Consider the following 14,168-nt stretch of genomic DNA (forward strand, 5'->3'; position numbering starts at 1 on the left):
TATTTATTTTAGTTTTTTGTTTTTAGCCGAGCATCATCAGATGGCATGGTGGGCTATTCAAATCGCCCTGCGTCCATGGTCCGTTCGTCCCTCCGTAAACAATTCTTCTCAAATTTCATATCGAAGTGCCCCTTGGTCCTTAGTTGTGCATATATCATTTTGGGACCGATCGTTAAAACAACATAGCCAACAGACAGCCATCTTTAATTTTGCCAATTGAAGTTTGTTATCGCTATCGAAATGAAGAGAAAAGATCAGTCTTTCATTTGACTGATATGGATCATTCAATGGTGGGCGCCAAGATCCCATGGGTTTTTTGGGGGTTTTTTTCCCCCATAAAAGTATATTGATGACTAGGAGATCATGACACATATTTCATTGTTTGATCAGATCATGATGGTATATATATATTTACATATACATACAATTTCATATTTTTGGATTTTCTCTTCCAACTGTGTTTGCACCAAAAATCTTCATGCAAGACTAGCCTTACAATCTATTAGAATTCAGGGAATTATGTACATTGAACCTGTACATTGGTCTAATTTAAAGAGGTCAGATTAAAGAGACTATTCAGAGGTCAGTTTCCCATGGAATAGAAGGAAAACGGTATGCGTAAGTCTTTTAGCTTTTTATTTATATGGAATAACATAGGTATTTACAAAAGCTGATAGATACTGCAGTTAATCCACTAGCTCAATATATAGTCTGGACAATGGTGGTGTCATTCTCTTGAAACATCTAGCTCAATGTGTAGTCTGCAAAGTGGTGGTGTCGTTCTCCGTAAATGTCTAGCTTGATGTGTAGTCCTCACAGTGTAATTGATGTTCTCTTGACACCTCTCCAGGTCAGTCTTACAAAGTAGCCCTCACAGGGTCTCGTCTACAACTCTGTTTATCACCAGATGATAGCCCTAGCTATCTGTGATACACTCGACTACTAGTATGTCAGTAGCATACTGGATTTTGTTGCTTCTTATGTTTGTGGTCATCACACTGATGCAGTGCCATTAGAGCTTCCTTGTGTTTGGACAGCACATCCTCAGGAAGAACTTCCATCACCTTTGAAGTAGACATACAAAAAATTGTCTTTTTATAACAGCAAAATGAACCAATTTCCTAATTAAAGCTTGCTGATGCAATAATATGTGATAATGGATACAGAGAATACATGGTCAGTGTCTTAAAATATAAGCTGTATTTTGGCGAGGGTAAAGAAAGACAAAAGTGGCGAGCCACTTTTGTCTTTGTCCCGAGCCAAAAATACAGCTTATATTTTAAGACACTGACCATGTATTCTATTTATCCTGCAACAGTCATAAAAATACTCATAAAAAATAATCATTTTGAAGTGAAACGGTGTCAAAAATGATAGAAATATGTTCGCCTTTTAAACGTAGTTTCACTTTGAAGTAGGTCAGTCGAACTGACGCATGTGCTAAGATTCCAAAATACAGCTGTTTTCCGTCACTGCCGTATACAGCAAAAATATATACGGTGGGTGTATTCCGACAATGCGGTGGCAGTTGCAGGATAAAATATGATCCACATTAAAGGAATATGTATGATTATAATTGATACCACTTTCTGAACAGGAAAAAAAATAATGTCGCATGTATAATATATGTGTCTGATATCAGAAATCTATCCTTCAATTAACCTTATTTGTAAGGTCGTGCAAACCCTGTCTGATGGTGGGTGTGACGTTTTTCATGTCCTGATGTAGTAGAAAGTCCAGTAGTAAAGACACCATCTGTGAAGAAATCCCAAGGCACGACATCATCTGTGTGGGTGGCCCCTTTTCAGATACCAGTTTTGCGGAGGTTTCATGCCCACACAACACCTGGGAAGTAACATATCACTCAGCTGTGATGGCAAAAGACGAAAGTGATTGCTTGGTTCATTGCAACCACTTTTGTTTTCATGTTGCAAAATATTTAGCATTTAGTAAACAGAACCTTTGACCCAATGACCTTCATTAACTTTGATTCTGATGAACTGCTTTCTAGTGCCAGGATAAAAATATCTATTTTTTTTTTAAAGATCTCACTTTTGAGTTTGACCCAGTGACAATGACTTTTAGTTACACAATTCCTCATTAAATATCAATCAACTTTGCTTCATAAAGGCATAACATATTCACCAGTTTCAGCAATTAAACTTTGACCTCTGACCCCTGTTTAAGTTAAATATGTACAATGTATACTGACCTGGTGTATCAATGATATTGTACTGTGTAGACTTTTCTGATCATCACTCTTGTATGTTTGTAAAACCACTTCCAACATTAAGGAGTTCCATGGTTGAGCTCTCAGATGCTGTTCTGAAATTATGAAAAGACAACGTAGCCTTCCGAGTGGGTTGAAATTTTTTATAGTTCAAAGATCATGGTCAAGGTCAGTAGGTTTGCAAATTTAGTACCAATTAAAGGTCTTGTCACAAGGAAAACATTAAATATGAATGTCCTATATATCTTGTATGGTTAACATACATTGGCCAAGGTTAAGTTGTTTTTAACGTCAGGATGCCTTTGGCACCTGCCGTTATAGTCATGGTGGGTAAATTTTGTTAGTCACACTTTTGTTTCCGGCTAATAACTTCTCTTTTCTGAAATACAAATGATAAACATCCGCAACCAAATATAGTTCCTATTTTAACAGCAATTATTGACACGATATAACTGACGGTTCCCGTAGTTACTGCAATTATTTAAAATAAAATATGAATGTTTGGTGTTCTAGACTATTTCAGATTATTAATATAAACATTTTCCTCATCAGTGTATGCAATTTTGTTGGCGTACGGTTACAAAGCTCTGTCTCAATCCTGCCTTGAAAACGAAAGTAAAAAAATTCAGTTTGATCGTCGTGGAAATTTACATGAGAAACAGAGAAACTATCCACATGTCTTAGACTCATATTTTCATCCTGGGTTCTTATGCAGAAACATTTCATATAATCCTAAAACCAACCGTGTTTACGTAGTCAAATGTTTACAATTGTATAAATAGCTGTGCAGCCAAAGATTCCACGAGTAACTTCAGCTGTCACGTGATCGTCACATATCGGGCAAAATGGCGGTTATGTCTAATGTAACTAAACCAGCGACCGTTCGAAGTTTCATATTTATTTGTATGTCGCTAGAACACGCAAGAAATATTAACATGAATTGAAGGCAAGTTGTAACAAACTACATTGCCGTTTTTTATGAGGATTTTATAACATAAGATTATTATTTGTTTATTCTAAAAGAATCTAAGATTAACGATTATGATCCGTCACTGATGTACTGGCGTCTTGCTTGTCAAAACTGTAGGCCTTAATATATGTCTTGTCGGACAGCGTAACCGACAGTGTGACCACAGTTTACTATCGGAGGTAAAATATTGGTCATTTCTATGTTACTAGGGGTCATAAAATAGATGTTTGCTAGGCCTAATTAATATCTTATAATATTAATTTTAAAAAATTAGGCTGCGTATATCTTCAATTTTATCTCTGGTTGTACATGTAACTGTTAATAGACCGATTTGTCCTTCAGTTGATTTTTTTCAAAGTTTACAAGCAGCTTTACGTTTACAAATATTTAAGAAATAGGTCAGGGAAAGAACTATACTCAGCTATACGGCCCTTTGATTTTTAAGTAGGTCAAAGGTTACGGTCAAGGTCAGCCAGTCCACAAATGTAGTACCAATGGAAATATCTTGTCAAAAGGAACTCACATGTTAAATATGAGAGCCCCATCTCATACAGTTTACATGCCAAGGTTAAAAGTTTTCTGAAAGTAGGGTCCAAGTCACAGTCAAGGTTGAAGGTCTGTAAGTGCAGTACCAATAACAAGGTTTTGACAAAAGTTACACACATGTCATATACTTCAGCTGTATCCTCATTAGTATTGACACAACGCCGTTTTATCAAAAAAAATTAGCCTAGGTATTTACTGAGGCCATGGTGTATAGCAATACCTACCCTGCACTTCATCCTGGCAAGCTAGATATATAAAATTTCAATAGGAGTTACTTTTTATCAGCTCACCTGACCTGATCGGCCAAGTGAGCTAATGCCATAATACAATGTCTCTCTTTCTCTCGTCTAGTGTCAACTTTTCCGCTTTAAACTTCTTCATAAAAGCCAAAAGGCCTAGAATCATATTTGGCCTTTAGGTTCCTGGAAAGGAGCTGCACAAAGTTTGACCTTGGCCTATTTTGTAAATTTTTCAAAAGGTTCAAACAAATTCTTCTCCCAAACCAGAAGAACCAGAATCATGATATTTGACTGGTAAATTGCTTGGATAGAGCCCCACAAAGTTTTTGAAAAGACCTTGACCAATATTCAAGGTCACAGCGGTTAAATTTGTCAAAATATTCAAAGGATTTCTACTTAACTGAAATGCAGAAAATCATCAGAGAAGTTAACACCAGGTAAGCGATGCAGGCCCATTGGGCCACTTGTCAAATAACTTAACATGCCTTAATATTGTCAGGTTTTTGAATGAAAATCAAATGGAGGCATCTGGACTCCCTCATGTTTCTCAAATCACTGATTTTATGATTGTCTTGCTAACCATGCAATAGGTTTACCTAGACAAGGGTCAACAGTGTGGAGGTAACACAAGATGGCCTGTATACACTGGATCGAGGAAGTCTTTGTCTGGGCAAACTCCTACAATAAATAGACCAAGAACAGAAGGATAGGTAGTGGTTACTCATTACAACAACACAACATCATTTGGTCTGTATAACTTCTAATACGATGTGAACGGCCATTACTGACAGCTGTATCATCTTATCAAGGCCAATCCTTATGCATAGTAGATGGATAACAGATTTTCAATTTCAATCACTTTTAAATTCTGACAGATAAGTAAGCTTAAGTGTATAAATTACAATCTTGTTTCTTTATGTTAATTTTTAACATTTGGCCCCTGACCTGTAGCACAAGTTGCTGGAGATGGAGATAGACCTCGCGGATCTCCTGGGAAGTGAAGGGACATGCCGGGTGTGGAGGGTAGCGCTGGGTGCGGGTCAGAGTTAGCACACTAATGCTGAACTTCTGCTGGAACAAGGCACACAGGAGGTCGAGACGAGCAAGTAGGAGGTCAGGGTGATCAGTACCCAGGTACTGGCTGATCGGCATTAAGTTAATTTTCACTGGCCTGGCACACTGTAACATCACCATACAGGCACAGAGAAAAGAAAACTTTTCACTGAGGCAGTACACCAAAAAATTCATTGTACAGGGTGAAAAACAATGTATAATACAAAGGCCAAGGGAGAAAACATGTACAATTCCTTATGGAGAAAACATGTTTAGTTCCTTATATAGGAAGAAAACGTACAGTTAATTGTGGAAAAAACATGTAGAGTTCTTTCTACCTAGAGAGGAACCATGCACAATTCTCTGTGGAAAAAACACGAACAATTCTTTAAACAGAAAGAAAACGTTCAGCTTTTATACAGGGAGAAACCAAGCAAATTAGCTCCTTATACAGGACAAATCATGAATAAATTCAATTTTTGAACATATTTAACATTCAGTGTAGGAAAATATTTGCTTTTTGATGGTTGAAGATACCTGATGATGTGGCAGGCTGGAGGTGTAATGTATCATTTCCACCACAATTCTGAAGGCTATTGAGCAGAGAGACGGGTGTGTGTTGTCACATAACTTCTCCAGCCTATCCAACATGTCTTCATTTTGTGTCACCAAGGATAACACTGAAAAAACAACACAAACATCAAACCACTAAATCACAAAGACACCAAGAATGCAAGAAAAATGTAGAACCACAAAACACTGAAGCATCAAACCAATTCTTAAAGACAAAACAACACTGACCCACCAAAACAACACTGAACCATCAAATCAACACTGAACCATCAAAACAACATTGAACCATCAAAACAACACTGAACCATCAAATCAACACTGAACCACCAAAAAAAACTGAACCACCAAAACAACACTGAACCATCAAACCAACACTTAACTATCAAATTAACACTGAACCATCAAAACAACATTGAACCATCAAAACAACACTGAACCATCAAAACAACACTGCACCATCAAAACATCACTGAACCTCCAAAACATTGAACCACAAAAAATAACTGAACCACCAAAACACTGAACCATTAAATCAACACTAAATCACCAAAACAAAACTGAACCATCAAAACAACACTGAACCATCAAAACTACACTGAACCTCCAAAATAACAATGAACCACTGAAACAACAATGAACAATCAAAACAACACTAAACCATCAAAACTACACTGAACCTCCAGAATAACAATGAACCACTGAAACAACAATGATCTATCAAAACAACACTGAACCATCAAAACAGCAAAAAAGTTTAAAGAATATTATTTGCAAAGTTTGACATTAAATGTTAACACCTACACATATAAAGGAGTGAGCTCACCTCTGAGAGAAGATGCTGTGTCAGATGCCTCAATGCTGGTTTGTATGTACTGAACACAGGTAAGTAGTAGTGATATAGGCATTGGTGTGTTACAGCCAGCAAATTTTGTCACTGGAAAGGTAACACATAAATAACACATTATCATTTGCAGGACATCAATTAACTGTTGAAATTTACAGCCAGTTACCTTTCAGTTATGTGCAATTGCATCTGACTTGATTCCAAAAGAAATAACTGTTTGCTGAACATTAAAAAGTCTAGTTCCACTACAGTTTTTGTTGTAATTGTTGGGTTTTTTAAACAGAAATATGGATGACATTGCATTAGCTATTTTTATATGATAGTTTTATCACATTATAACTCAATATGGCTTATCTACTGAAAAAAGATTGTGTGACTTACCATGATAAAGGATCTTGATGTCAGTAGTAGATACAGACTTGTCAGGGATGTGCTGTTTACAGTACAGTTGAAGACCTAGTAATGCCTCAAGACCAGCCTCTGAGGTGACAAAAATGTACAGCTTAAACAACATTTTGTGTATAGGGAGACAAATACACTAGCCTCAAACTGTAAATTAACTAATCAGTCTGTGAAGGGACAATCACACTGGTCACAAACTGTAACCTAACTAATCAGTCTGTGAAGGGACAATCACATTGGTCACAAACTGTAACCTAACTAAACAGTCTGTAGAGGGACAATCACACTGGTCACAAACTGTAACCTAACTAATCAGTCTGTGGGGGACAATCACACTGGTCACAAACTGTAACCTAACTAATCAGTCTGTGAAGGGACAATCACACTGGTCACAAACTGTAACCTAACTAAACAGTCTGTAGAGGGACAATCACACTGGTCACAAACTGTAACCTAACTAATCAGTCTGTGAAGGGACAATCACACTGGTCACAAACTGTAACCTAACTAAACAGTCTGTGGGGGACAATCACACTGGTCTCAAACTGTAACCTAACAAGCCAGTCTGTGGGGGACAATCACACTGGTCACAAACTGTAACCTAACTAATCAGTCTGTGGGGGACAATCACACTGGTCACAAACTGTAACCTAACTAATCAGTCTGTGGGGGACAATCACACTGGTCACAAACTGTAACCTAACTAATCAGTCTGTAGAGGGACAATCACACTGGTCACAAACTGTAACCTAACTAATCAGTCTGTGGGGGACAATCACACTGGTCACAAACTGTAACCTAACTAATCAGTCTGTGGGGGACAATCACACTGGTCACAAACTGTAACCTAACTAATCAGTCTGTGGGGGACAATCACACTGGTCACAAACTGTAACCTAACTAATCAGTCTGTGGGGGACAATCACACTGGTCACAAACTGTAACCTAACTAATCAGTCTGTGGGGGACAATCACACTGGTCACAAACTGTAACCTAACTAATCAGTCTGTGGGGGACAATCACACTGGTCACAAACTGTAACCTAACTAATCAGTCTGTGGGGGACAATCACACTGGTCACAAACTGTAACCTAACTAATCAGTCTGTGGGGGACAATCACACTGGTCACAAACTGTAACCTAACTAATCAGTCTGTGGGGGACAATCACACTGGTCACAAACTGTAACCTAACTAATCAGTCTGTGGGGGACAATCACACTGGTCACAAACTGTAACCTAACTAATCAGTCTGTGGGGGACAGTCACACTGGTCACAAACTGTAACCTAACTAATCAGTCTGTGGGGGACAATCACACTGGTCACAAACTGTAACCTAACTAAACAGTCTGTGGGGGACAATCACACTGGTCACAAACTGTAACCTAACTAATCAGTCTGTGGGGGACAATCACACTGGTCACAAACTGTAACCTAACTAATCAGTCTGTGGGGGACAATCACACTGGTCACAAACTGTAACCTAACTAATCAGTCTGTGGGGGACAATCACACTGGTCACAAACTGTAACCTAACTAAACAGTCTGTGGGGGACAATCACACTGGTCACAAACTGTAACCTAACTAATCAGTCTGTGGGGGACAATCACACTGGTCACAAACTGTACACCTAACTAATCAGTCTGTGGGGGGGGACAATCACACTGGTCACAAACTGTACACCTAACTAATCAGTCTGTGGGGGGACAATCACACTGGTCACAAACTGTAACCTAACTAATCAGTCTGTGGGGGGACAATCACACTGGTCACAAACTGTAACCTAACTAAACAGTCTGTAGAGGGACAATCACACTGGTCACAAACTGTAACCTAACTGAACAGTCTGTAGAGGGACAATCACACTTGTCACAAACTGTAACCTAACTAATCAGTCTGTGGGGGACAATCACACTGGTCACAAACTGTAACCTAACTAAACAGTCTGTAGAGGGACAATCACACTGGTCTCAAACTGTACACCTAACTAAACAGTCTGTGAAGGGACAATCACACTGGTCACAAACTGTACACCTAACTAATCAGTCTGTGAGGGACAATCACACATCACACTGGTCACAAACTGTAACCTAACAAGCCAGTCTGTGGGGGACAATCACACTGGTCACAAACTGTAACCTAACTAAACAGTCTGTGGGGGACAATCACACTGGTCACAAACTGTAACCTAACTAAACAGTCTGTGAAGGGACAATCACACTGGTCACAAACTGTAACCTAACTAAACAGTCTGTGAAGGGACAATCACACTGGTCACAAACTGTACACCTAACTAAACAGTCTGTGGGGGACAATCACACTGGTCACAAACTGTACACCTAACTAATCAGTCTGTGGGGGACAATCACACTGGTCACAAACTGTAACCTAATTAAAATGTCTGTGGAGGACAATCACACTGGTCACAAACTGTACACCTAACTAATCAGTCTGTGGGGGACAATCACACTGGTCACAAACTGTAACCTAACTAATCAGTCTGTGGGGGACAATCACACTGGTCACAAACTGTAACCTCACTAAACAGTCTGTGGGGGACAATCACACTGGTCACAAACAAACTGTAACCTCACTAAACAGTCTGTGGGGGACAATCACACTGGTCACAAACTGAAACCTAACTAAACAGTCTGTGGGGGACAATCACACTGGTCACAAACTGTAACCTAACTAAATAGTCTGTGGGGGACAATCACACTGGTCACAAACTGTAACCTAACTAAACAGTCTGTGGGGGAGAGTCACACTGGTCACAAACGGTACACCTAACAAGCCAGTCTCTTTGTTTGAGGACCTTTGCCAAAATCATACATAAGATAATTTTGAATCTCCTAGAATATAAGTCAATTTAAGCCACAACAAGGTTTACTGGTCAATTGTCTTATGAAGGTAAAGGTGTTACTCATCAAAACATTACCCATAAAATGTAACTGGTTCAGGAGCCATATGAAAGTAAAAAAATGAGTGGAATGATTGAGGAACAGAATATCACATCATCACATTAATGCCCTGAAGGGGACAAATGTACAAAACAGAAGTTGGACTGTACTGACCATGGTGACTCTTGTCTAGGAATACTTGATGTAGAGTGTCAGCGGTGTGTTCACTTAGGTATAACAGGTAATCTGTCCTCTCATCCGGATCAGTTACCTACTCAGGACATCAGACAAAGTTTTAATGACAATCATTTTAGATTTTAATGACAAATATTTTCTAAAGAAAGACTTCCACTGTGTGATTAAGTTAAATTTTAAAGCATTTGAAGGTTGATAATAAAACTGCTTATCCTTTATAGAAAGAGATTTAAGTCATCCTGATTTAATCAATTCAGTAAATATATTAAACTGTTTTTATTTATGCAAGTTCATTTACTTGAATTACCTGGTCTATAAAGCTACTTAGGATGAACTGTGTAACTCGGATGACTGCGTCATTTGATGCGAGAAACAGCTTCTGTGATTAAAATAGTATGGAATTACATCATTTCAGAAGATTCTCCAACTGTTTATACAGTCAGTATTCATTTACATTGATGATAAACCATATATACAGAAATCATATTAATTTTTCATTTAAGATTATATTTGGATCAAAGTACTATCCTTTAAATTTTTAGCTTGAACAAGTTTACTGTATCTATTTGCATGTTAATGTAAACATTTAAATAACTGGAGACATGAATTTGAAGGAAATTTGGAGAGAAAATAGAAATAGGATTGAAAGAATCTTACAAGTCTTACCAGTAGAACATCAATCAGCTGTTTCTCCCTACAGAGCTGTAACAGGGACAGGACATCGGGATGATCCCTTAGCCAGGAGTCTGCCACCCCTGGGTCCCCATCCTCCCACGACCAAATATCACATAGTCGTCCCATCCACGCCTCTACCTACCATAACAACCAGTGTTTCAATGGCTGTAAATGGAATGCACTCCTAGCATGTTTATAAAAAATCATCAATGAACTTAATTTCCTGCTTCAAACACAGGTAATATTATCTTCATGCACGCCGTATACTTAACATTTTGCATGCCATGCTTCTTGTAAATCATTTTGTGTGTTATACCTTTTGTGATCATTTTTGTACTCTAGATTACTCACCACTTTGTGTGCACAATTTATGCGGAGCTGCGGTTGCTGACAAGTCCAACGTAGAACAGCCAGATGATGTGTATACCAGGTCTCTGTCGGGCACCCCGTCATATACTTGGACACGCTGGTAATTACTGTGTTTACAACACAAGCAAAACATGAGAAGCTAGTGAATTGGGAAGTAGAAGTCATTAGTGATCTATTTATGGACCTTCTCTTAATGTTAGACACCAGTCCTCATATCAACCTCATTAAACTCCTAAAAACAAACTACATGTAATTAGTAGATTGGTGGTTCTAAGCAAAACTTTAAACCAAGAAGCTGTATATTTAAAATGGCTTGGCCAACCAAGGACCAAGATGGCCATATCTGATTGTTTACATGTCTAAAAATGATCCAAAACATTTAATGAGGTAAGATATTGGCCAGGTATAAGTTGAAAAGTAAATCTGTAACCAACTAATCCCATACCAAGAGCTTTATATTTCCTTCTATTGGAACTTTCCCATAAATACTCGTACCCTGTACCAGTAATTCTTGTCCAGGCATAAAACTCCTTCAGCTTCACTCAAATAGAAGTCATTAAGAAAAGAAATGTTAACAAGGATTTATGGACCACAGGCTCTATATCATAGCATGGGAACACTCGGCCCTTGACCCCAACACTGATCCGTGTGGCATGGGCTCACTTGGCCCTTGAAACAAACACTGATCTGTGCTGTTGGACATGAATGACATAAAACAGGTAAAATACACTATACCAATGATGAAAAATAGTTTTAATTTTGATGAATCATCAAACTTTTTGAGCATATCCATAAAAGTTTTCCTGAAGCTTGGTCACATATCCTTTAACAAGCTATTATGCATAATTAAAGAACACCAATCAACTTACTTTGTTTCTCTTGTTCATTTTGAGAATCACCACTCAGACAGAAACCTATCTGTAATAGATACCATGACAGGATATCAAACATCAGCTGTCTGTATAACATGATATTTAATGGCCATGTTACTGTATTTTTGCAAGTATGTGATTGAAATGATTAATTGATTGAAATTTCAATTTAATGAAATTTTGAATTAATAAGTTTGATTTTCTAAAAGATTAAATATTCTCCAAAAAGATTAATAAAAATATCAATTTTTGAATTGAAAACGACACATCCTAGTACAATGAACTTACAGCTGTAAGGAAAATGAAATGCTTCTTTGTCAGGGGAGGTAACTCTTCCAACCCTATCTCTGTGGAACAGATGTTGTCAAGAACAATCTGTAAGTCAGGTCCACATAGTATCCTAGCAAGGAAAGTATCCATAAGTAATACTACTAATTGTTAGATATGTATTATGCTCCATCCAGTCTTCACAACCTGCAGACAACTACACTGACACTAATTATTTTCATTGACCAATAAATACTGGATCCATTAAAGCTTTTGAAAGTTCATATTTTTGTTTCTCCTGGGAAGGATTTCAGTTTTTTGACATCTAGACAGCTAGGTATATTTTAACAAGCAAAAAAATTTAGCATTAAATTCAGAGTAAGAGATACATAGCCTAGTAATAAACAATTTTGAAAGGTAGTCGGACATCTATTGTATTAAAATGTTAAGTGGTGGGCATTTTGTGAAGAAAATTACATGTTGTACGCACATTTCATCATTTTTGAAAGCATAATACAAAAGAAACAGGTATACAGTCTTTGTTTCCTCCTTCAGAGAAACTTGAGAGATGATTCTAGGTAGATCTTGTAGCCTGTCTGAAATGAAACCAAAGCTTGTACTTACCGATTTATTTTTTTAAAATTTGTTACAATATTTGGTACTGTCTCCCAACTTGGATTTAGAAATATCTTGATTACAATTATGATGGCATTTCTTAGAATTACTTTTAATGATGATTCTTAATTATGCTGCGCAACCTCAAAATAGTTATTTGCATTCTAAGGTGTAAGGTTGTAAGTTTAGTAATGCTCAATGTATCAATGTTTCCTCTGTATCAATTCGACCTTTGACCAATCTGTCAAAGATTATTAAAATAAAAATATAATTCTAAACATTTAATCAAGAGCATGCATATATCTTGATACAACCTCCCAGTTTTCAAATTCGTCTTTTTGGTATATTGTACAGTAACCCATATATTCCAAACAATGAGCTCAAATAACAGTTAAAAGACAATACACAAATTTGCACTATGGAGTATTCTTTTGCAGGAGTGTAGGGATATCTACACTATATAGAACAGTCCTATGTTGGAGTGCATGGATACCTACATTGTATAGAACAGTCAGTCCTTTGTGTGAGTGTATAGATATATACACTGTATATAACAGTCCTATGTGGGAGTGTATGGATACCTACACTGTATATAACAGTCCTATGTGGGAGTGTAAGGATACCTACACTGTATATAACAGTCCTATGTGGGAGTGTATGGATACCTACATTGTATAGAACAGTCCTATGTGGGAGTGTATGGAAACCTACACTGTATATAACAGTCCTATGTGGGAGTGTATGGAAACCTACACTGTATAGAACAGTCCTATCAGGGCTCCGATAAACCACTCGTCCACTCGTCTTGCCCGGGTCAAAACAGGCAAGTGCCGAGTGAACTGTTAGGTCAGACTCGTCCTAGTGCCGAGCAAAAGTTTAGACCACACAGTCTGTCGAATTGTTACTAATCCAAAGACATTTTTTAAAAAAGATTTTAATATCATATGTCGATCAGATGAACCATACACATACCTTAGGCTACACCGTGACATGTGTTTACAAATGACTTCACTAGTACGGGCCGGGTCGTTCAAACGCTTGTAATTTACTAAAGCATGCGTCTGATAATAAAGCATCAAAGAAATGCCGTTAACAAACCAGTGCGCATGCGGGCGTTTCTTCACAACTTCCTTTACAACAACGAGCGAGCGGCTTGTTGATTTCTTTTTCAAAACAATCACTGACAAACGTTAAATGACGGTAATGAGGAAGTCCGGCAAACTAGAGATCGAAATGACACAAGTGTTTGGTTTAGTTTGGTTTGATTCATTTAACAGATGGACTGCCTCCTGTGCGTGCGATATGCATGATTGTGTGTGGCGAGTGTGTATGTGTTTTTTGAGGTTGCAGCGTATTCCTGTTTAGTTTCTTTACGACTCAAGTGAGGGTGAAAGGTGAAGGGTAATTCCATAAAGA

At 37.8% G+C, this 14,168-nt stretch overlaps 1 protein-coding gene across 1 annotated transcript in view; it reads right to left on the reverse strand.

The window, feature by feature from the left end:
• Positions 1-619: 619 nt before the first annotated feature.
• Positions 620-14,168, reverse strand: part of LOC117328871 (meiosis inhibitor protein 1-like) — a 78,456-nt gene continuing 64,907 nt past the window's right edge. Inside the window, exons 16-30 of the mRNA XM_033886463.1 lie at positions 12,628-12,733; positions 12,159-12,270; positions 11,868-11,916; positions 10,981-11,105; positions 10,621-10,767; positions 10,262-10,333; positions 9,934-10,030; positions 6,837-6,935; positions 6,435-6,545; positions 5,576-5,718; positions 4,931-5,164; positions 4,582-4,663; positions 2,213-2,325; positions 1,663-1,845; positions 620-1,064 (exon numbers count right to left, since the gene is read on the reverse strand). Of these exons, the coding sequence (XP_033742354.1) occupies positions 951-1,064; positions 1,663-1,845; positions 2,213-2,325; positions 4,582-4,663; positions 4,931-5,164; positions 5,576-5,718; positions 6,435-6,545; positions 6,837-6,935; positions 9,934-10,030; positions 10,262-10,333; positions 10,621-10,767; positions 10,981-11,105; positions 11,868-11,916; positions 12,159-12,270; positions 12,628-12,733 (1,787 nt within the window). The 3' untranslated portion in view covers positions 620-950. The remainder of the gene's footprint in view (positions 1,065-1,662; positions 1,846-2,212; positions 2,326-4,581; positions 4,664-4,930; positions 5,165-5,575; positions 5,719-6,434; positions 6,546-6,836; positions 6,936-9,933; positions 10,031-10,261; positions 10,334-10,620; positions 10,768-10,980; positions 11,106-11,867; positions 11,917-12,158; positions 12,271-12,627; positions 12,734-14,168) is intronic.

This window comes from Pecten maximus, chromosome 1 (assembly GCF_902652985.1).
Source record: "Pecten maximus chromosome 1, xPecMax1.1, whole genome shotgun sequence".
Taxonomy (NCBI): Eukaryota; Metazoa; Mollusca; class Bivalvia; order Pectinida; family Pectinidae; genus Pecten; species Pecten maximus.